Raw genomic sequence first — 24566 nt, 5'->3', positions numbered from 1 at the left:
ATAAGCAATAAATCAATTAGCCGCATGATCAATTAAAACAAGATCAATAATTTCCATCTGCAGGATTTATTGTGTTTCTCTTTCTACCAAAAACTGGATGATAAAATTCTTCAGTCTGGTGTTTTTGTCTCAATTAAACCTTTTTATGAAGGATAATTTGGTTTACAGAGACTCCATAATTCATTTTATTTGTTGTTTTGTTTATTTATTTTAAAATGTTTTCCAGCTCCAGTATTAAATGTTCATTAGAATTTAAAGTTTATTGATCTGGATGATTATGTCATTATCGTTACATGTGATAGATTTTTTCTGGTGTTTTGTGTTTCAGCTCATCCGGTTGTAGCAAAAGAAAACGAAGTGGATAAGTCGGCGTATGAATCAGAGAGCCTGATCCTGACCTGTAACCCTCCGAAGAGGTCGACGCCTCCGTACATCTACTGGATGGGAACCAGTCAGTATTTCCTTCTGTTCACGGTTTTCTCACAGCTCTTTTGATAAACCGGGTTTAGGTGAAAATCGGTGTGGTTTGCCTGAAGGAAAGGTATTTATTTCATTTACGATGAAGTAAAAACCACTTCAACAATTCACCAAACACAACTACAAATGAATAAACGCAACATTAGCAAAGGGAAGTGGTTGGTCTCACTGGAAACCAGAGACGTTGCTGATTGGACGATTCCACTTTTTTATCTGAGAACCTCAAGTTATTCTGGTTTTGGCTCATTTGTTTCACTGATGATCCAAACGTAACTAAGTCTATCCAGGAATTTTGAGACAGGATGTAAATCTCAGCCTTTTCACAGTTTGAGCAGTAGGTGGCGCTGTGACTGACTGACTGCAGATCTAAACAGAGAGGGAGCGAATGCCAGAATAATTTACGGTTCTGAAGTCCAAAGTGGAATCGTCCAGTCAGAGATGTCTCAGGTTTTTTTCTTTTTAAATTTGTGTTTGTATTTAGTGACTTGTTGGAGTGGTTTCACCGCAGATCTTACAAAATGAAGTTTGAATTTCTCTGTTTTCCACAGAGATGCGTCACATTCCCCAGAATGAGAGAGTGATGATCGGCCTGGACGGAAACTTGTACTTCGCCAACCTCATTAAGACCGACAGCAGAAGCGACTACAACTGCTACGCCCAGTACACTGCAGCCAGGACTATTATCCCAGTGACTGTGGCTAGGCTCACCGTCCAATCAAGTAAGGGCTCACACACACACACACACACCCCCACACACACTCACACACCATATGTTCACTCGCCTGGCACATCTATGGCTACGTTCACACTGCAGCCAAAGAATCTAACTCTGGTCCGCCTGTACACCTCGGTCTCAGTTTGATTAAAGTGAACTTTGAATGCATGTGTAAACGCCAAGCGGACCGGACAGTTCGCTCCACAAGCAGGAAGTGGACTACAGCGCAGGGCATTCTGGGTAAATGCAAACAAAACAAAACAAATGTGCTAGCTTAGCAGCAGAAATGGCTCCTGGTCTTCAGCCAAAGACTGAAGAGAAATCCTCCAACACTAAAATCCTCCATCTTGTTTCCATGTGGTGAAGAAGGAAGTTGCTCTCAGTGTCTTCAGAGGTTTATGTGTCATTTCCTTCAGTGGTTCTTGGTGCAGCGCCCCCACAGGCCAGGAGGGGAACAGGTTGGTTTGACTCACGAGAACCACAGCCGCTGGAGGTGGAGCAGATGATGGAGTTCTGGTTCCAGTAGAACCGGGTCTACCGGACTATCGCCTTATGGATTCTTGTTTTTCTTTCCCAGGTAACGAAGTCGTTCGTGGAAGAAAACCAGATTTACTCCAACCCCATGGCTCCCACACCGCAGTGCAGGCCCTCAGGGGTCAAAGTGTCACCCTCGAATGTATCCCCAAAGGCCTGTAAGAATCCCAGAATGCTTTGCTGAAGTGTGTGTGTGTTCAGTATTTATAAAGTATGACTGAAAGTTCAGCATCTCTTTGGTGCGTCTTTTATCAACATGCCTGAATCACATAACTTGGTCATTAGCAAGACTGGCAAACCTGATTGCATGAGGAGGGAATTCAGTCTTTTGATGCAAGAGTGTTGAACTTTGGGTAAAGGACGCAGAAACTTTCTTTATCTCTCTACCTCCAGTTCTGATGCCACACAGCAGGGCAAAGTGATGGCCGTGTCCTGCAACTCGTAGATTTCTCTCTGGTTCAGCTCAGCTAGCTCGTTAGCAGAGCTCTGTAGAGCTGGACTGCATGTTGGTGAGGAAGTTTCACCATTTGATGCCAGTGTGAAGGACAAGGGACTGAAGCCGTTCAGCGATTTATAAACTACGAGCAGTAGTTTAACATCTTTTCTCTCAGTGAATGACTGTAGAACCGGGTGGTGTCTCTATCCTCCTGGTTCTGGTCAGAACTCCAGCAGCAGCGTTCTGGACCGTTGGTTTGTCAGTCAGACCTGCTGCATGAATCAAAGCCACTAAAGAGAAACTAAAGTTTCTCTGATCTGAGACTTCAGTCCTGGAGATTTTCCTCCGGTGACAGAAGGTCGACTTTGGAACCGACTTTATGTGGCTCTGAAGGTACAGGTCAGAGGTCAGAGGTCAGCCTGATCTCTAGTTTCCAGCTGTAATAACTGAAGCTGTGTGTTGACTCTAGATCTATAACTCTAGATCATTCCTCTTTAGGTCCATAGATAATAACTTCAGTTTTGTTTCTGTTCAGCAAGAGAAAGTTTTGGTACATCCATTTATCTGTTCAGTGATTGGACGGTTCAGAGTCACCTGGTGACTTTGAGATGTAGAGCTGTGTATCATCCCCGTAGCTATGGTAGCTAATCGTATTTCCTGTTATAACCTGAGCTAGTGCAGATATTAAATAAGAGGGGTCCTGGGATTGAGTCCTGGGGTACCCCACATGACCTCACATGACCCCACATTGACCCCACATGACCTCACATTGACCCCACAGGACCTCACATTGACCCCACAGGACCCCACATGACCTCACATGACCCCACATTGACCCCACATGACCTCACATGACCCCACATGACTCGACAGTCTGCTTAATTCCTGTGATTATCTGCATTTATTCACATCTGATTCCCGTCATTCGGGTTGACCTCATCAGGCCGTTTTGTTTCTTCCTGCCCTGCGTCTCTGCAGGCCGACTCCCTGGGTGGAGTGGCAGAAGACGGACGGCGACCTGAAGACCACGAGTGCCTCGCTGGACAGCTTCGACCGCTGGCTTTACTTTGACAGCATCACCGAGGACGACGACGGCGAGTACCGGTGCAGGGCGCACAACGTCCACGGGAATGCTACACATTCCTTCACCGTCACTGTGAAAGGTGAAAGAGAAACGAAAACATTTCAGCAACACAAAGACAAACCAGCAGGTTCAACACGGAGTCACACAGTTCAACGCTCTCTGGCTCTGCATGCTCTAGTCAGAAGGTCAAAGGTGAAAAAAGACGCCAGGACAATCAGAAGATGAAACAAATATGGTTTGAATAGAACAGTTAAAGGAGAAACCGATCCGATCCATAAAGGTCGATCTATTTAATCTAGTTCTATGCTTTGTTCTCTGAGCGAGTCGCACCTTCAGACTTAAGTTTGTTGTTCTTCTTTCTTATGTTATAACAACATAAAACATATGAGATATTTATATATATGTTACATCTTCACACAAATACGTCTCACGTTACAGAAGCCGATAAGTAAATGAACTACTGAGAAACGGTTCTTGATCCCTACTTGTTAATTTATTTTATAATTATTAAAGCCTTAAATGAAATTTCACTTATTTTGAATGTTTTATGACGGTAAAGTCTGTGTGTCTGTCCAGCGGCTCCCTACTGGGTGAAGGAGTTCCCAGAGCTGACGTACGCGCCGGGGGAAACCGTGAGGCTGGACTGCCTGGCCAAGGGGAATCCCGAACCCGCCATCACCTGGAGAATCAACGGCGAGCCGCTCACAGGTGGGTCACAATTCACCCTGTCCTTTTACTACTTTAAACCGAATATTTATCATAAAAACAACCAAAAATGCTAATTTAACTGATCAGAATTAATCTTTTCTTTTGTAAAGAAGACTTACAAAGTCATACAGAAATTATTCTGAAGGAACAAGTGACCTGAAACATTTCCTTTCATTCAGTTTCTCTTTGATTTCATTATCCTGTAATTTAAAGGTTGAGACGAACATTAGAGACGATCTGGCACCGCTCAGTCTGACTTCTGTCCCGAAGAGCAAAATAAGATCAGCCTTACCCAGACAGAAACGTTTTAGATAAACGTCCAGAGAAAGACACTTTCCACCGGAGAAAAATATAAAACTGAAGACACGAAAGGAAAAAAGAAAAAAGATATAAATGAAAGGACAAGAGGATAAAAAAAGTAGGAAGTTTGGGTAAAACACAAAGATTAAGTAAAGAGGAAAGATTAAGACATTTTGATCTAGGACGATAAATTAAAGATGGGGTGAAAATAAACAATGTGCAAAGAATCCAAGAAACAAATTATGAAATAAGAAATAAAGAAAAGAAAGAACCTTCAAAAATACAGAAAACTGTTTTAAAAGAAGACCAGAATGAAAAATAACATGACAAACATTTTATTGTCCATGAAGGGAAACAGTCTGAGAGCAGAAGCAACTGAAAAACACAAACACAATAAGATAAAGACAGAAACGTGGAGCGCAGATCAGAGGAACACAGTTCAGGCCGAATTAACGATTTAAAGCAGCAGCATCTAAAAACAAACAGATAAGTAATTAAATTAACGTACAAGATAAAAACAACTGAAATGCATTAAAGGTTTCTCTGCCACAGTTAACTCAGACCAGTAATGGAGGACAGAAGAAGTTTAAAACGGGGAATTTAGTAACAAATGGCTCAAAATGGTGGTAATAATTCAGTCACTAAACAGAAAATGGGAAAAAATAGGAATAAAGAAGATAGAAAGAAACTTGTCCCAATAAGCAATAAATCAGTTAATCACCTGATAAATAAATAAAATAAAAAAAACAGAATAATTTTCATCTACATGATTTATTGTTGTTGTTGCGCAACACCCCCCCCCCTCCTTTCTGTCTCTGCTCTCTCACTCTCGTACTTCCTCTTCTGAGAGGGGAGATGTGCTACCAGCTCTCCATCTAACGGGTTAATTGAGTTTCCTAAATCTGCCGGGATTTACCCTGTCCAGAACTGAAGTAAACTCTGTTTAAGCTGGTTTCGAGAAACGATTCACCTGATTTTTAACGGCCTACATCCAGGTGTCTCACCCTTCTTCCCTCTGTGAATTAGCCAGACTGAGCAGCCTACAGCCAACTAGTTTCACAGAGCACACCTGTTAACGGTCGCTCGTTCTCTTATTTTACAACTTGCATTTGTTATTGAACCAGGTAGGTTTTAGTGACTCGGGCGAGTCCCAAGGATGACGTTTTAAATTTGGGCTACCAGCAACTTAAAAACATTTTAAACTTTTTCCTCTCCAGAATCAAACATCACAGCTATTTTACAACCATCAAAGAACTTTAAGGTGACTCATTAACTGAATGTCCACAACATCTTTTAGATTTTCTTTATGCTAAATATTTTATTAGTAAGGCATTTTTGCAAGGGTCAGTACAGCTTAATTCAGTAGCAGAAATAATCAAATAAGTAAAATCAATCATCTAGTCTGTCTTTCCCTACTGCTGATACTAAGAACTAAAAAAAAGGAACCTTTGAGAGAGACGGACGGAGCATGGCGCCTCGAACCCCAGACCTGGCACGACGACGAAGAAGGTGCTGCAGCAGGAGGAAGACGCCGATCGATGAAGGCCAGGATCTCCGCAGGTCTGATGATGAAGAAGGTGTTGCAGCAGGAGGAAGACGCCGATCGATGAAGGCCAGGATCTCCGCAGGTCTGATGATGAAGAAGGTGTTGCAGCAGGAGGAAGACGCCGATCGATGAAGGCCAGGATCTCCGCAGGTCTGATGATGAAGAAGGTGTTGCAGCAGGAGGAAGATGTTGATCAGCGAAGGCAGGAATCTCTGTAGGTCTGATGAGCCTCCTCTCCGCATGGATGGTGAGGTCACACAGGACTTGGTGCTGGCAGGAAGGAAGGCACCAGTTCTTCTTCTTTGTCTTTGCCTTTGTCTTCATCTTTGTCTTTGGGGTCTGAACCCAGCCGATGAGAGAAGTGCGATTCGAAGCCACAGGTTGTGGGCCAGACGGGTTGGTCCCCATGCATGAGCAGGACAGTCTTCGGCTCCGTGGCCCCGGCTCTTCTTCAGCTGCAGAGTTCTTTGTCCATCTCTTGGCTCGAAGCTGCCCGGAGGATCCAACGAACGGTTCCTCTTTTGCACTCACCTTTTATAGGGTTTCTGACTGCTCAGACAGATGATCTCATATCCATCACTGTCTTACAGACATTTCCTGATGTCTGTGCTAATGTCTCAGGGTTGCTCAACCTCCTATGTCCATTGCCTGCACAACCTTTCACCTACTCTCTAAATAAGGCGTTGATCATCTCTGCTCTCCTGTTAGTTCCTTGCCTTTCACCTTTCACCTACTCTCTACCTCCAACATATCAGTGATGTTTAATTGCAGTTACACCTTTTTACACCATTTCAAGTTCAATGTCAAAATCACATTTATATCACATTTATTTTCTTTAGCTTCTCTGATTTAGCATTCATTTATAATTTTATAACCATAACTTATATCACATTTATTTTCTTCAGCTTCTCTGATTTATCATTCATTTATGATTTTATAACCATAACTTATTAATTATACTTATTATAATCTTAATGTGAGTTATTACAGATGTTTTTCTGAAAAGAAACCAAGAATAATACATGATTCTAATTATTTGATGCCAAAGTTACAGTTACTTGTTTTTCTTGTAAGTGTTCCCACAAATGTTCGTGTAAATATTATTACAAGTAAACCAATATTAATATAAGTATTTTACTTTGAATCTTATCAAATTACCAAAATGTTTAGATTTCATTCTTTAAACTTTCATGATTTAAAATAAGGAATAGTCTCAGCTATTTTTTATAAATCTGCAGGCTGGAACTTACTTCCTCTTTTTCCAGGAAACCTGCTTTTCCTGTTTAATGACTCTTTCTGACTGACTATGATTTCTTATGATTAGATAGAAAAAAGTAGAATTAAAGCAAAGTTTGCATGAGACAAAAACAACACACACAACCAGATTTATTTTATTGACACTTAAGTCTACTGTTGGGCCTAGATATCACTTGAGTGATTCATTTTAAAGATAACTTTATTTATTATTACTGTTAAACTAACTTTATTGACACTTAAGTCTACTGTTGGGCCTTGATGTCACTTGAGTGATTCATTTTAAAGATAACTTTATTTATTATTACTGTTAAACTAAAATCTCCAGCATGGGGAAGTGGGATGAGCTCGGATTTTCTTGACACCCCCTCCACGAGGTCAGACCTTTCACATGCTGGGAGTCCATCACCCTCCTGCAGTTCGCCGTCCTCATCCCCTGGAAAGAGAAGATGTTCGTCTGGGATGTGAAGATGCAGATTCTTCATCCTCAGTTGTCACAGAGGGCTCAGTGTAGTCATCAAAACTCCACTTCTCTTGACACCCCCTCCTTGGAGTTTTGATTTCCCCCATGAGGTGATGAATGTCGAAGAAAACTTGGATCGCTCTGATTCTTCTACAGGAACCTTCGCTGGATGAACTGTCGGTTCTTCAGGATGTGGAATGGTTCTTTAGGGAAGGGAAGATGGGCTGAGACAGAAGGCCTCAAACAAAAAAAAAATTCTGGCTGTTCAGCAGAGCAAAGCAAAAAGCATAAGCATCATGACGCTTTATCCGTAATCATGATCCTTTTCCATTTTAATCCATCAGGTTGTGACAGGAGTTCTTCTTTAGCATAATCCAATTTCTTCACGGCCCTCCCAGTCCAAAGCCTTGAAGTTGTTCTTTGAACGGCAACCTTCCTGTAATAGTGGCCAGTCTACTGTAGGATGGCATGGTGCTTGATTCTCTGGCCATCTTCTCGTAATGTTCTGGTTTGCTGTAGCTAAGAACTGGCTTGAGCACTGCTTCCTCATGGACCCCTTTCTTCATCAGTAGTACTGTGTTGAAGTTCAGTACTTACTTTACAAAATCTTGGGCGTTGAATCTCAGCTTGATCCCCGTAGCTGCAGGCCGATCTTGAGCTTTAATCCAAACTCTCTGCCCTGTTTTCAGTGACACTTTGAGCTGCAACTTCCCTTTTCCTCCTCTGAGCAAAAAGGAGAAGTGTCTTCGCCTCCCTGCTTTCTGTGACGTGAACGGAGTTCCTCTGCAGGGGAAGACCTGCTCTTCTAGCAGTTGTCACTGTGTCCATCAGCACCAAGAGGTACTTCTCACCTCTCTTTCCTGTTATCCCCATTGGCTCTGCTACATCCATGCAGACTGAACCCCATGGGACTGTGCTCTTGATGAACAAACCTTCCATCCGCTGCCCTGGGTGCCCTGCGTATCGACCACATACCTCAAAGTCACACAGCTGCATCGGATGGGCTGAAGGGACATCCAGCAGTCCTGCTTGCTCAGTTCTTCACGGGGGTGTAGCACGCCTGCATATTCGAGGGCCTTATGCACGCACCGTACTACCTGGTCCCCGTGCTACTCTAGGACCACCTGTCCTTAGGTGTTCTGTCCCACCTCGACACCGGCAGAGACAACCTTTCTTAGTGGCACGAAAGGTCGTCATCTTTGCCCCTCCATAGGGCTTCTTCTCAGGTGTGCGCCTTGTCGCTGCACCTCAAGTTTCGGGCGGAGCCTCAGTTCTGCTTTCTTCTTCCATAAGTTGTGATGAGCTACTTGTTTCCCTCTCGCACTCTCAAGCTGCTTCTCTCGGGTCTGGCACTCTTGATTTTCCTTTTCACCAGCTCCAGCAATCCTTCCAGTACTGCCGTTACTTCTCCGGCTTGAGCACTACCGGGAGCTTTTCCTTTCTGACGGCATCTCTCTTTGCCATCTTGCTTCAGAATAAATCCCCAGTATGCCGACTGGTCGGACCCCTTTCTGGATCCATCGGTGTAGATTGCCCCTTCCAGTTGTCCTGGCTTCTCAGATGTCGCTTGCGGTCGTTTCTTACTGGTGGGTTGTGCTGGCCCAATTTCAAGCTCCGGGTCCAGCAGGATGTCTTTAACCATGTCTGCGTCTGTGTGATGATGTCAGCTGCTGGTGTTTGTTCCTCTGTTGCCGGATGTCTTCTCGATGGCTGCAGTGGAGGACGCGGTGTGCTTCCTCATCCATCGTCAGCTGATGATACTTTTCTGTGTTTCTTGTGCATGCTTGCAGGCTGGTCTTTTCTTTTCTTGTCAGCATTACATCACGAACCACTCCAGCAAGACTGAGCCAACTTTCCTTTGTCAGGGGTTGATGTTTCAGTTCCTCATTCTTGGAACCAACGTCCCCCCTTGCTTCAGGTCTGAGTCACAGTAGCTGTGTAGAAAGTTGATGCAGTTCTGTTGAGGTCTCCTCCTTTTCCAAACGATCTGGGCGGCCGGCTTCCTCCGGTTTCTTCCCCAGATTTTCCTCCTCGAAGTGATCATCCATCACTCCGTCTCTCTGTCGGTTCGAGTTGTCTATCCCCCAAAGCCTCTCTTTGCGCTTCGAGCAGGGATGGGTCTAGACTATGTTGGCTACTAGCTTCACTGTCTGGATCCGGTCATTTATCCTCAGTAGAAGCTTTCCCTCACCTGTATGCCATACAGTTACTGCAAGGGTTGTGACTGACGGCCATATCAGTCACCATTAACTCTATTCCCTAAGAGTTAACAAACCAAGTGAGCTATTCAGATCCTCACATCTGTTTTCACTGACTTGGCATAGGGCCCTCCTACTCCGTTAGTCTGGGCCCCACGTTGGGCGCCACTTGTTGTTGCGCAACACCCCCCCCCCTCCTTTCTGTCTCTACTCTCACTCTCGTACTTCCTCTTCTGAGAGGGGAGATGTGCTACCAGCTCTCCATCTAACGGGTTAATTGAGTTTCCTAAATCTGCCGGGATTTACCCTGTCCAGAACTGAAGTAAACTCTGTTTAAGCTGGTTTCGAGAAACGATTCACCTGATTTTTAACGGCCTACATCCAGGTGTCTCACCCTTCTTCCCCCTGTGAATTAGCCAGACTGAGCAGCCTACAGCCAACTAGTTTCACAGAGCACACCTGTTAACGGTCGCTCGTTCTCTTATTTTACAACTTGCATTTGTTATTGAACCAGGTAGGTTTTAGTGACTCGGGCGAGTCCCAAGGATGACGTTTTAAATTTGGGCTACCAGCAACTTAAAAACATTTTAAACTTTTTCCTCTCCAGAATCAAACATCACAGCTATTTTACAACCATCAAAGAACTTTAAGGTGACTCATTAACTGAATGTCCACAACATCTTTTAGATTTTCTTTATGCTAAATATTTTATTAGTAAGGCATTTTTGCAAGGGTCAGTACAGCTTAATTCAGTAGCAGAAATAATCAAATAAGTAAAATCAATCATCTAGTCTGTCTTTCCCTACTGCTGATACTAAGAACTAAAAAAAAGGAACCTTTGAGAGAGACGGACGGAGCCTGGCGCCTCGAACCCCAGACCTGGCACGACGACGAAGAAGGTGCTGCAGCAGGAGGAAGACGCCGATCGATGAAGGCCAGGATCTCCGCAGGTCTGATGATGAAGAAGGTGTTGCAGCAGGAGGAAGACGCCGATCGATGAAGGCCAGGATCTCCGCAGGTCTGATGATGAAGAAGGTGTTGCAGCAGGAGGAAGACGCCGATCGATGAAGGCCAGGATCTCCGCAGGTCTGATGATGAAGAAGGTGTTGCAGCAGGAGGAAGATGTTGATCAGCGAAGGCAGGAATCTCTGTAGGTCTGATGAGCCTCCTCTCCGCATGGATGGTGAGGTCACACAGGACTTGGTGCTGGCAGGAAGGAAGGCACCAGTTCTTCTTCTTTGTCTTTGCCTTTGTCTTCATCTTTGTCTTTGGGGTCTGAACCCAGCCGATGAGAGAAGTGCGATTCGAAGCCACAGGTTGTGGGCCAGACGGGTTGGTCCCCATGCATGAGCAGGACAGTCTTCGGCTCCGTGGCCCCGGCTCTTCTTCAGCTGCAGAGTTCTTTGTCCATCTCTTGGCTCGAAGCTGCCCGGAGGATCCAACGAACGGTTCCTCTTTTGCACTCACCTTTTATAGGGTTTCTGACTGCTCAGACAGATGATCTCATATCCATCACTGTCTTACAGACATTTCCTGATGTCTGTGCTAATGTCTCAGGGTTGCTCAACCTCCTATGTCCATTGCCTGCACAACCTTTCACCTACTCTCTAAATAAGGCGTTGATCATCTCTGCTCTCCTGTTAGTTCCTTGCCTTTCACCTTTCACCTACTCTCTACCTCCAACATATCAGTGATGTTTAATTGCAGTTACACCTTTTTACACCATTTCAAGTTCAATGTCAAAATCACATTTATATCACATTTATTTTCTTTAGCTTCTCTGATTTAGCATTCATTTATAATTTTATAACCATAACTTATATCACATTTATTTTCTTCAGCTTCTCTGATTTATCATTCATTTATGATTTTATAACCATAACTTATTAATTATACTTATTATAATCTTAATGTGAGTTATTACAGATGTTTTTCTGAAAAGAAACCAAGAATAATACATGATTCTAATTATTTGATGCCAAAGTTACAGTTACTTGTTTTTCTTGTAAGTGTTCCCACAAATGTTCGTGTAAATATTATTACAAGTAAACCAATATTAATATAAGTATTTTACTTTGAATCTTATCAAATTACCAAAATGTTTAGATTTCATTCTTTAAACTTTCATGATTTAAAATAAGGAATAGTCTCAGCTATTTTTTATAAATCTGCAGGCTGGAACTTACTTCCTCTTTTTCCAGGAAACCTGCTTTTCCTGTTTAATGACTCTTTCTGACTGACTATGATTTCTTATGATTAGATAGAAAAAAGTAGAATTAAAGCAAAGTTTGCATGAGACAAAAACAACACACACAACCAGATTTATTTTATTGACACTTAAGTCTACTGTTGGGCCTAGATATCACTTGAGTGATTCATTTTAAAGATAACTTTATTTATTATTACTGTTAAACTAACTTTATTGACACTTAAGTCTACTGTTGGGCCTTGATGTCACTTGAGTGATTCATTTTAAAGATAACTTTATTTATTATTACTGTTAAACTAAAATCTCCAGCATGGGGAAGTGGGATGAGCTCGGATTTTCTTGACATTGTTTTTTTCTACCAAAAACTGGAGGATGAAAGTTTTCAGTCTGGAGTTTTGTAAATTATTTAGAATAATTTTGTTTTCAGAGTCTTTAGAATGAATTTTATTTGTTGTTTGTTTTATTTATTTATTTTGGATATTTAAAATGTCGTTGATGTTGGTTAGAATTTAAAGCTTATTGATCTTGAGAATGTGTTTTTGTATTATTATCATACATTTACCATTATGTTGCCTTAAAATGGTCTCAAAGCAACAATATTATTGTTTATCGCGATAACCTCTGGGACAGTTTATGTGCCAGTCCTTCACAGAACTCTGATTGCAAATAATCATCGCTGATGCAGCGAGCCAGCAGCAGGAAGAGTTGCCTTCTTATTGTGCCGGTTTTTCTTCTTCTCTCTCCTCCTCCGCCATTTTTCTTTTCGGCGTAAATCCCTGGGCAGCGGTGGACGAGGATCCTCGCCGCAGCGTGACCGGCAGCGCGCTGATCCTGAGGGACGTGGTCGTTTCTGACACGGCCATCTATCAGTGTGAAGCCGCCAACGTTCACGGCTCCATCCTGCAGAACATCAACCTGTTTGTCGTCGGTGGGAACGCGTCACACTCTGCTGTGCGTAAAATCACTGTCATGCTCCAGAATGTGTGGATGAGTCTGGTTCTGTCCTGCAGAGCTCCCGCCTCAGATCCTGTCTTCTGATGGGATTGTGTACAAAGTGTTTGAAGGTGAACAAGTCAGCATGGACTGCGAGTCGTTTGGGGCTCCCCGACCTCAGATTACATGGTGAGAAGCACAGAGAATTTAATCTAGAACAAAAAAACTCAAATCAAGGTGAGAATTTAAAGTTCTGTACATCAAAGTGATTCCACATACTGATAATGTACTAATAAGCAAATAAAATGAAGCAACTTTGATGACTTTTTCAGCACAAACCCATGTGAAAAGAAAAATACCTCAATCAATTTAGTCAGATTAGTTTCTGGGATTAATATTTGTGGGTATTAGTTCATGAGTGCCAGATATAGTATAAATAAATACTACTTAAGTCAAGTCAAAGTTATTTGTACAGCGCGCTTTAGCTTATAGGGAAGTTCAAAGTGATAAAATAAACAGAAATAATGATTTTAAAAAACATTACAGTGGGAGAAAAGTTGTAATCCAGACAAGAATTCATCTACTTTCTAGTTATTAGTCAAAGGTGACTCTAAACAAATGGGTTTCAGCTGTGGTGGGAACCGCTAACTTTAAAGCTAGCTGCGCTAATGCTAATGCTCTAATCATATCAGTCAAGTTTATTTGTACCTCACATTTCAGCAACGAGGCAGTTCAAAGTGCTTTATGATTTCAAACATCATGAAAACATAAAAATATCATAAACACGTCATAATCATTATGTTAACACTAAAGCGCTAAAGTTAGTTATAACTTTAGTCAGGCTAATGCTAAAGCGCTAAAGTTAGTTATAACTTTAGTCAGGCTAACGCTAAAGCGCTACAGTTAGTTATAACTTTAGTCAGGCTAATGCTAAAGCGCTACAGTTAGTTATAACTTTAGTCAGGCTAATGCTAAAGCGCTAAAGTTAGTTATAATTTTAGTCAGGCTAATGCTAAAGCGCTAAAGTTAGTTATAACTTTAGTCAGGCTAACGCTAAAGCGCTACAGTTAGTTATAACTTTAGGCAGGCTAATGCTAAAGCGCTAAAGTTAGTTATAATTTTAGTCAGGCTAATGCTAAAGCACTAAAGTTAGTTATAACTTTAGTCAGGCTAATGCTAAAGCGCTAAAGTTAGTTATAACTTTAGTCAGGCTAATGCTAAAGCTCTAAAGTTAGTTATAACTTTAGTGAGGCTAATGCTAAAGCGCTAAAGTTAGTTATAACTTTAGTCAGGCTAATGCTAAAGCTCTAAAGTTAGTTATAACTTTAGTGAGGCTAATGCTAAAGCAGCGACTGCTTCTCTGTGTTCAGGCTGCGTGAGGACGCCGTTCCTCTGCTGTTGGATAATCGCGTTTCCTTATTCACCAATGGGACGGTTGAACTGGTCAACGTCACCCATGAGGACAGCGGCGCCTACACCTGCTCTGTTGACAACACCGACATCTCCATCACTGCTAACCTGGAAGTCTTCAGTGAGGGAGTTTTCAGCTTTCTTCTCCTTTTAATTGCTGTTTATGTCATATTTATTTACTTTTATGCTCTTGTGAATATAAAACTCCCTCGTGAGTAAAGGTGATTTGATAGATGTCCAAAATAAAATGTGATGGTTCCTCTCTCTTCCAGATCAAACTGTGATTCTTAAAGGTCCGCTGGACGTTCACGTCCACCGGGGACAAACTGCTTACCTGGACTGTCACTTCTACAAAGATCCTCGGCTGCATGCCAACGTCCAGTGGAAAAAAGACGGACAGCACCTGAACTTCCCAATGCCTAACAAGTAAACGCCCACAAACCCGAACATGCATGAAAACACACTGGCAACAGACTGGTTCTGCTGAGGGGGAGACCGTCCAGAATCTGGATTATTCTAACACTATTTCATCCAGTCATATTTATCAGGCTTTGGTTGTTTGTAAGGCTGAGCAATATGACTGAGAAACGTATCAGCACTTCGTATCAGTCAATATTAGTAATTATTGATATCGACTGAAATACTGACCAACTGGTGGAATGATCCATCCTGTTTTATCTTGTTTTTTCTCCAAGCCGTTCTTTATTTTTAAGCAGTTATGAGACAAAACATTAAGCTACTGTTGTGGAAGATACTCAGCGGGTTGTTGCTAGGCAACTAAAGAGCGAGCGAGTTAGTTGAAGCCACTCGCCTCGTTTAGCTGGCTGTTAGAGGTTTAGCGGCTGAAGTCTTTCCTCTGCCTACATTTCCCAGAAAGCTGTGCAGTTCTGCATTGGAATTCAGTGAATATTCTTCAGACTCGTTAGATTTTATTTTTACATCTGGAAATTTTGTGCATAAGCACAAACTAAAGACTGTTCTTTAGGTGTTTTTAATTTAGTGCAGTGTGGTACAGCAAAGGGAAAAATAACAGAAAAAACAACTCGTACTCCTCTTTTTCTCGCTCTGTCTCAGCTGTGCTACTCAGACTTGTTGCCATAGCAACAGGTCCACTAGTATATCAGGTTTTAAAAAACACTCAAACATTTCCCACACAAAGAACAGAACATTCAGTGTGTCACAGCTTTATGTTTTTATGCTTGATGTTTGTTTTTACTAATGTTTACGATTATTAATAAGTGTAGATTAGCCTCCGCTGCTATTAGCTAAGATAACGCAGCCATAGTTGATTAGTCAAGTTAGTTGGTGTTAAGTTAGTTGGTGTTATGTTGCTTTTTTTTATTGTAACGGATTCCACATCCCATCTACATGTCACGGTTGTCATAGTCAAGCTAGCATAACTGAACTACTTCCCGCTCCCTCACTATTTTTTTTCCTGAACTTGTTACCCAGTTGTAGTGTTGACGATTAGTAGCAAAGCGCTGCGTCCCTTTTTCTTTTATATATTATGGATGCATTTAATATTTATCTCTTTAAGTTGATCATTTGACAGCTAAAACCGATGCTAGTCATTGTTAGCCAGCAGCTGTTTGTCCTCAGGGAGTTCGGGGCGGGATCTTTTGTGTGTGACGTCATGTTGCAACATGTCTATATATTTAATAGTCTGTCAGACATATTATCTATTGATATTGATCCTGTCTGCTGCGATGTATATTATTATTGATGTATTGTCCAGTTGTTTGATATTTGCATCACTTTTCTGCTTGTTTTTTCTCTAGATTCAGGTACAATCTCCACAAGAACCACACCTTACAGGTGAAAAAAGCCCAACAAGACGACACAGGAAAGTTTTCCTGTGAGGTCAGAACCGACCCAGTGGGCCAGGTGACGGCCACCGGCTCCATCACTGTGTTAGGTATGGAAGTCGCTTTATTTTAGTTTATTGGCTTTACCAATAAAAATGACGTCGATCATTTCTGCTGAAAAGTAAAACATTGGTTGAATATCCAGTATGCAACTTCCTACAACTAGTTGCGCTGCAACTCAGCAGTGAACTCACCGAACTTTTAAAATTCCTCTGCATTAAAAAATATGAGCTAAAATAAATTGCTAAAAGCTCTGAGCTAAGATTAGATTCATGGTGAAGATGGGATGCATGTGAACTTCTAACTGGAGCAACTTTCTGGGCCCGCAGCTCCACCGGACCCCCCCGGCTCTGTATCGCTGTCCCCCATTGAGGACTACAGCGCCACCCTCAGCTGGATCCCAGGATCTTCACACAACAGCCCCATAACAGGTAGAGAGGAGAAAAACTCAGACGCATCTGTTTGGTTTGGATTTCTAAAAAAAGTCACCTGAGCTTCATTTCACTGGATTATCGTCCGCATGAACGAGTTCAAACCGGAAACTCAAACACAGTTCGGCCTTTTCTTTATTTTCCTTCCTACGTTTTTGGCGTAGCATCGTGTTAAAATGCAACAGCGCCTCCTGTGGTCACAGAATGTGGTGCAACACCGGCGTAATTTGAGTGAAATTTTGATCTGGTGCACGTGGATGTTCACACACTGGCTAGTGACGCAACACAAGAAAGTTTAAAATGTCGAGGAAAACTTCCGTCTTTCATCGTTGTTTGTCAAAATGGTATTTAGATTAATCTGTGTTATGTAAGATTAATAGGTTAATATTTTCAGATTAATCGTGCGTTAAGGCGTTATCGCTTACGGCCCGAGTTTCTGCCTTTAGAGTTCATCGTTGAAGCCGAGGAGAAGCCGCAGTCGGACAGCGGCGCCGCGGCGTGGAGGAATTGGACGACGGTTCCTGGAGACTTCAGCCACTTCCAGCTCAGCCTGCAGCCGTTCTGCCGCTACCGCTTCAGGGTCACCGCCGTGAACAAACTGGGCCGAAGCAAAGCCAGCGAGCCAACCGAGCCGCGCAGCACTCCGCCTGCAGGTGAACCTGAACGAGGAGTATTTTTACTACACTGTACTGTTTACAAAAATTGCAGTTTTTGTTAAAGTTTCATAAGTTTTTCATTGAAATAAATTGATTTGTTATTTTTTGTTACTTGTAGTCTGATGATGCAATTTTTAGATATAAAATTATTGACAGTTTGATCAGTTACATGAGTAGACTTTTTACCAAATACTTTCTAGAGTAATTTCCTGGACAGCTTCTTTTATTTTTACTTGAGTAAAAATATGTTGAAGTATTTCTAGTATTACAGTCGGTTCTTTAGGAAACGAGTTGAAATGAAAATCCTAATTTTTTCTCCGCTTCGCTTTCCCACAGCGCCACGTTCGAACCCCACGAATGTTCGCACCAACTCCACAGAGCCGGGCGTTCTGCTCATCACCTGGGATGTGAGTGGCTCAGCGCTTCGCTTCCAAACAGGAAATGCTTCCAAACTTCAACCGAATCTGTTGGTTTTCCTCCGCAGGAGATGGAAAAACGTCTCCACAACGGCCAGGACTTCCAGTACCGGGTGTACTGGCGGGAGGCCGACAATAAAAATGCAGACTGGAACTGGTCCTACGTCAAGTCTCCGCCGTTCACGGTGAACAACACGGGAACCTTCACGCCGTTTGAGATCAAAGTCCAGGCTGTCAACGCGATCGAGTCGGGACCGACTCCCGAGGCGAACACTGGACACTCCGGGGAGGACAGTACGTCTCCTGATTACTTATTTATTACAGTCAGGAAGTTCAACTTTCTAACTCCACGTTGACTCTGACAGTTACTATGATGCATTTGGGACTTTTAAAATTCTAATTTTTGACTTCAGTTTGAGATTATTTTTCAAATTTTGTAGAAAAATAGCCACTTTGGGCTCCACTGGTTTAGAATAAGGCTATAAAATAGCAACATGTGTGGATACTGTATGTCATTAGATTCCTGAAAAAATACAGTAAAATTTGTGGTTTTAAACAGATTTAAAGCAGTATAAGCATTGTAACTCTTCAAACTCAGTGCCGGTTGTTTCTGCTGATATTAGACTATTAAAAGCATCAAGAAAAGCATGTTAATGTTTTTGTTTACATGAATTTAAGAGATGAAAAGACCAGGTTCAATTAGTGCAAGATTAAATCATTTATTTATTATAATATGTTTTCTTTGGCTCCCTCTCAGGATTATCAATGTCCTCCACTTCAAATCGAAACCTTTCCCTCATATCAGACTGTCAAAATAAAAGCCTCTTTCTGTTTTTCTGCTTGCAGAGCCGGAGGAGCCGCCCACCGGTGTTGCCTTCAGCGTTGTGAACAGCACCGTCACAGTGACGTGGAACGAAGCGCAGAACGTCCGCGGCCACCTGCTGGGCTACAGGGTACGCTTCCCTACAAGGTCCTGGAATATCCTGGAAAACGTTTCCAGCCAGACGGAGAGCTGCTTCCATGCAAAAACACAGAAACCTACCAAACATTTCTAAAAAATGCAAATATCTCAGAACATGAAATAAGACAAAACTTGTAATATTACAAATTTATTCTCGTAATTTTACAAGAATACATTTTTGTAGTTAAAAATGTAGACTTAGCCTGGCTCCAATACATTGTTATAGAGTTGCTCTGACTTCAAAGTCCAATTAAATTGAAGCTGTGAAACATGTTTGTCAAACAAAATGGCCGCCCTCAGCGCGCTGACATCACTCTGATCTGTGGAAACCCAAGGAGTGTGTTGGTGGACAAAATCCTGGTTTCCAGAAATTAAATCTTCAAAAACCAAAAGCTGAACTGATCGATAAAGTTGATTTGTTGCTCTGCAGTGGAAACCAGAGGAAAACATTTGGTGAGATTCTGTGTTTCTGCAGAGTGGAAGGTAACTGATGGCTGCTTCCTAACTGGTTTCCCAGGACATTTGAACCAGTAAACCCAGTTGGTTTTGGTTGTAGAATCCAGTTTGGGACTCCAGTAAAGCTGTCATCATCTTTCTTCTTCTTCAGCTGTACATCAGGAGGCTGGGTTCCTCCAGCGGACGGGACAGGAGATCTCTCGGCAAACACCACCACACGGCGGAGAGACACCGACTGGAGCAACACAAACTGGCAAACAGGAACAACTGGATGGTGCAGGTCGATGGTCCCAAGACGGTCACTGAGATTACTGGCCTGCGTCTGTTCTCCCAGTACGAACTGGAGCTCACCGCCTTCAACAGCAAAGGGGAGAGCCCTCGCTCCTCACCGACGCGTTTCAACACGCCGGAGGGAGGTGAGGCAACGTTTAGATAATAAATCCATTTGGTCTGGAGCTCTGATTGGCTGCTACTGTACAAAAACATACAGTTTGAGTTCTAAAGGGGAACTATAATGCAAAATTCTCCTTTTGCACATTTTTATTCTTCCATTTGGGTTCCTGCTGTTTCTAGAAACAGCCTCAACGTTTAAACAGCACTTAGAAAAATACTCAGCCATGTTTTGGTAATAAGTTCCTGTTTTTTGGTGTCTGAAAAACAAGCCGTTTCAAAAACCTCCCAATTAAGTCAAACTGCGCCATTTCCTAGCAACCGCAGCCAAGCTCAACCCGTTATCTAGCCACCCCGGTGGAGGTCCAGTTCTAGTTCCACTGCCAGATTATCTTAGTGTGCATTAGAAATTAGAACAAAAATACTTGGTAAGATTTTGTGTTTTTTCAGTGTGGTTGACTTTCCATCCAGAATCCACTTGGTGCATTCTTGTTGGTTGAGCAGGAGGCTCCACTTCTGCTTTTCCAAGATGTACTATTGTATTTCTCATCTGTTTTCAGCCACTTTCACAATAGTGTAAACATTGGTTTGGGGGCGTGGCCAGCAGCAGCTTATTTGGATTTAAAACAGATTAAAATAGGCAGATTAAAATCTAATCAAGTGAAAAATGTAGTGAATAAGGAATCATAATAGGACGTCTTTAAGTTATCGCAACAACACAGAGAAGTTTGGGCTCCTTGCTCGGTTTTCCAGGTTGACCAGCGATTTTTCTGCTCTCCTTCTTGGTGCGTTTGTCTTCACAGCTCCTGGTCCTCCTGCATCTCTGAGGTTTGAAAGCCCAACGGAAACCTCTCTGGTTCTTCACTGGACTCCTCCGCATGAAGTTAACGGAGAACTTCAGGGCTACGAGGTGCAATATCAGCAAGGTAACATCTGAGTCTGAAAAAAGAGACTTTATTCAGGATGAATTTATCTGACGTTGGGCCTGGTTTGCTTCATGTCAGAGGGAGGCAGCCAGATGGAGATCCAGATGATCAATGTTTTCAACGTAAACCAGGTTGAACTGAAGAATCTGGACCCAAGCAGCTATTACCTGTTTAAGGTCATCGCACGCACCGCAGCAGGACAGGGTCCGCCCATCACACGGAGGGGCGCCACGCTGCTGGAAGGAGGTAAACGCACCGCCATCAAACCCCAGCTTCAGCCCACAATCAGAAACCACAAGTTAATACACAGTGATGCTCTGGATTATTATGGGGCGCCATTTGATAGCAAGATAAATACTTTGTTACCCAGCCAAACATTTGATTTACAAACTAAATATTTAATTAGCTTTGAGCTAAATATTTAGCTTCAAACGCTAACTAAATATTTAGTTTGAAGCTTAATATTTACTTTGCTAATTGAATATTTAGTTTGAAAATTTTATAAATGAATGAGTAACGAGATGAAAATATGACGGAAAACCGAACCCCCATTTTTTTCTCTCGACAGGATAAATGAATGTTAATTTTTGGCTGTGTAACTTTACAAACATTAAATTGTTCTATTGAACTTTTGTGGAATCGCATACGTAAACGCCTGTCTGCTTCCTGTAGCTCCTCCCACAAACATCACCGTGGTTTCCAGTGTCACGTCGCTCAACCTGAGCTGGGTGCCTGAAGACCGCCACCGGAACCACGGCTTCCACATCCACTACCTCCGGAAGAGTGGTGAGCAGCAGGACACGTCCAGATTCCAGTTTCACCAAATGTTTACGTTTTTAAAACCTTGGAAAAAGATGTGAAGCAGAGGAGAAGGGCGCACTCCTCCAAATTGCACCCAGTTTCAGCCCTGCTGGTTGCTAGGAGACCAGCATCCTGCTCACAACAAGTATTTACATACATGCTGGTGTTTAAGTAACATTTCTGCAGTTTTTCTGCACTGATATGCTGGATTTCAAACAATGTTTAACAAACATGAACATTTTATTTCTATAATATATTTTTATTCTATTCTACTCTATTCTGCAGACTTCAGATTACTTAACAGACAAAAATACATCAGTAACTGCAGTTTCAGTAACCATATAACTGCGCAAATTGGAATTATGAAAATAAACTTGTTTAATGGAAAGATGCCAATTTTGGGGGGAAAAATGTAGAAAATTTTGATTAAAAGTTTTTTGTGCTACGTTGAGTTGGTTTTTGTGGTCATATAAAAATTGGTTTATTTTGTGAAACTGCAATGGAAACACTTCTTTCGTGTCACAAGAGTCACATGATCAACAACCGGATGTTACTACTGGAGGAAACGACAAAGAAGACGACAGACAGGAAGTAGTAGTTTTTTAATGGCTTATCGCGTAAATAAAGTGATTCACGTGGGATTTTAATTATGTTTCTTATTTAATGGAAACATTACTATTGTGAAATTATATATATATATATACATATATATATATATATATATAAAAGCAGAATATCGACATTAGTAACAGAAACGCAGCAGCTAACTTGTGTTATTTCTCTTTGTGTGCAGCTGGTGGTCAGTGGGAGGAGTCAGAGCTGATCAACTCCACGCAGGGTTTCTATTCGCTGATGGGCCTCCAGCCAGGAACCGAGTACAGCCTGAGGATCCTGCACGACAACAACACGCACTGGCAGGAAATGCTGCGGACCGTCGGACCAGGTGCGTCCGCACAAACACAAACTTCCTGGACTGAATGTTGTTGACGTTCATAAAGACGCTATAAAGGAGAAACGTTTCTGCCTCAGTGCCGTCGGAAATGCCGGGCCGGTTTGCCACCCAGGGCTGGTTGATTGGACTCATCAGCGCCATCGTGCTCCTCATCCTCATCCTCCTCATCCTCTGCCTCATTAAGCGCAGCAGGGGGGGGAAATACGCAGGTACGCCCGACCTGATGATCTGACGGAAAATACGACGTAAATACAACGTGCTGATGTGGAAGAACGTTTTTCTCCTCACAGTGAAGGACAAAGAGAAAAAGGAGATCGACTTCGACCTTCAGAACAAGGATGAAACCTTCGGCGAGTACAGGTGAGTCACCGCCGATCGGAACCGATCAGAACCTATCAGAACCAACAGTCACTGTATCAGGAATCAATAATGAAATAGACCTCTTTGAACCTCCCGGCTCAAACCTTTTGGTAATTAATTGTGACATATTTTTATAAATATTTGAAAGTGAAATCAGTTGATAAACTCTAAATTTATCAACCGATTAATTTAGAGCTTATTTACATCAAACTTGTAAATTAGTTAACAAGTTTGATGTCTTATATTTCACCATCAGTCAACAACAGGAATAATTTTTCTACATGTAATAGCATTTAGTTTATTTTACTCAGTGTTATTTTAAATGTACTTGTTTTATCCTGCTGGCTTGGTGCTGTTGGGGGCGCTAAGCAGCTGTTTGATTTGCATATGCCTGGGGCCGGCTCTGGGAACAAAGAGGAATCACTGAATGTTGCGTTTTGTTTTTGCTCTCATGTCTTTCTTTCCTCCTCTCCTGCTTTTCCTGCAGATCTCTGGAGAGGTGAGGGAGTCGGCCTTCCTGTTGTCATGTGCTTTTTCGTTCTCACTGGCATAAAATAAAACCTTTCTGTTCTTAAATCTGATAAATATCTGAACAAATTATTTCAGATGGTTAAAGAAAACGTTGATGCTTGCTTATCATGTCCGCCTCATTTTCAACATCTTTCACTGCTTTCTGGGATTTGGATGGTTTTCTCTCCCAAACCAGTTTACACCAGCAGTAAAACCAGTAAAAAAGTCTGATAAAATAGCGCTGAGTCATGCTCTCACCTTTCCTGCAACCTCACCTGGATGCTTCCCGCTCGGCATCAAAGTCCTTCCTGAAGCCGTTTTTATTTCTGTTGCAACCGTCTGGTTTCACTTTTAAAGGCTGAGAAATTATTCACTGCTGAAGCAAATTAAACCTGTTCTCACTCTGAAAGTGCAAAGGTTTTAGCAGCCACACAAATCTTTGTTTTTCTAGTTTTTCACGTTTTTATGAGGAAATGAGGAGAAATTTAAAAATGTCTGAGAGACCAATCAGATTTGGATCCTGTTGAATCTGGAGCCGTTTCTCCTGAAGGTTCCCAGTGGGGAGACCAAACCTTTGTTGCCTTTACATTGTGACTCGATACGCATCATGCTGGGAAATGCTGTTTGTAAACATTTACAGCTGTAATCTGGGTTATTTAACCTGTTATAAGAGAAAAATAACTAAGGATTAAATTGTTTAAATCATATTTTCACCACAGTATTCAGTCATTAAAAATATCACTGTTTCAAACTAAACATTTACATCCAAACTAGTTAGTAAGCTAATTATTTAGCTTTATATACATATATAATCCATTCCCTAACATTCTTGTATAATCTGTATAATCTGTGCATATAGCTCCCATATTTATATTTATACACAATATCTATATCTCTTGCTATAACCTCTTATAGTCCATACATACATAGTCTTGTACATCTGTAAATAAATATTTATATCTCATAGAGCACAGCTGGATAGATGCAAACTACATCTCGTTGCTTGTACTTGTGACAGTGCAATGACAATAAAGTTGAATTCTATTCTATTCTAATGAATATTTAGCTTCATTAGTAAGCTAAATATTCTGTTTCAAGCTTAATATTTAGTTCCAATTTAGTTAGCAAGCTAAACAATTAGCTGTAAAGTTAGCTAGCAAGCTTAATAACTAGCTTCAAGCAAAATATTTAGCTCAAAACTAGATATCAAGCTAAACAATTAGTAGCTTCAATCTAGTTAATAAACTAAATATTTAGTTCTAAGCTCAATATTTATCTCCACATGTTACCAACTTCAGTAATTGACTTCAAACTAAACATTTAGTTTCAAGCTATTTATTTATTTTGCTAACTAAACATTGAGTTTAACAACTAAATATTTATCTCTGAATTAACTAAATATGTAGTTTGTTGTCTAAATAGCTTGGAAATAAAAAATAGTTTGGAACTGTGACACTTATAATATGAATGAATGAATGAATGAATGACATGGTGAAAATATGACTAAAATCCTTTTTTCTGACTGGCTAATTGTCACAAGACATTATTGCTGTAAATGTTTGTGTAGCTTCACAA

General features: G+C 41.7%; 1 protein-coding gene across 4 annotated transcripts in view; it reads left to right on the top strand.

The window, feature by feature from the left end:
* Positions 1-24566, top strand: part of LOC102218752 (neural cell adhesion molecule L1.1-like) — a 48929-nt gene that overhangs the window by 20575 nt on the left and 3788 nt on the right. For 3 of the 4 annotated variants that reach the window (XM_023336584.1, XM_023336567.1, XM_023336576.1), the window contains 23 exons: positions 329-451; positions 1026-1196; positions 1770-1884; positions 3141-3325; positions 3823-3954; positions 12709-12852; positions 12935-13046; positions 14228-14388; positions 14540-14693; positions 16046-16182; positions 16462-16563; positions 17010-17216; positions 17556-17626; positions 17704-17929; positions 18482-18588; positions 19204-19468; positions 20246-20368; positions 20447-20614; positions 21041-21154; positions 21963-22112; positions 22199-22330; positions 22412-22481; positions 22969-22980. In XM_023336584.1, coding sequence (XP_023192352.1) covers positions 329-451; positions 1026-1196; positions 1770-1884; positions 3141-3325; positions 3823-3954; positions 12709-12852; positions 12935-13046; positions 14228-14388; positions 14540-14693; positions 16046-16182; positions 16462-16563; positions 17010-17216; positions 17556-17626; positions 17704-17929; positions 18482-18588; positions 19204-19468; positions 20246-20368; positions 20447-20614; positions 21041-21154; positions 21963-22112; positions 22199-22330; positions 22412-22481; positions 22969-22980 — 3181 coding nt within the window. The remainder of the gene's footprint in view (positions 1-328; positions 452-1025; positions 1197-1769; positions 1885-3140; positions 3326-3822; positions 3955-12708; positions 12853-12934; positions 13047-14227; positions 14389-14539; positions 14694-16045; positions 16183-16461; positions 16564-17009; positions 17217-17555; positions 17627-17703; positions 17930-18481; positions 18589-19203; positions 19469-20245; positions 20369-20446; positions 20615-21040; positions 21155-21962; positions 22113-22198; positions 22331-22411; positions 22482-22968; positions 22981-24566) is intronic. The other variant, XM_023336581.1, reaches the window with a different exon arrangement.

This window comes from Xiphophorus maculatus, chromosome 1, assembly GCF_002775205.1.
Source record: "Xiphophorus maculatus strain JP 163 A chromosome 1, X_maculatus-5.0-male, whole genome shotgun sequence".
Classification (NCBI taxonomy): Eukaryota; Metazoa; Chordata; class Actinopteri; order Cyprinodontiformes; family Poeciliidae; genus Xiphophorus; species Xiphophorus maculatus.
This window is presented reverse-complemented; position numbering and strand designations above follow the sequence as displayed.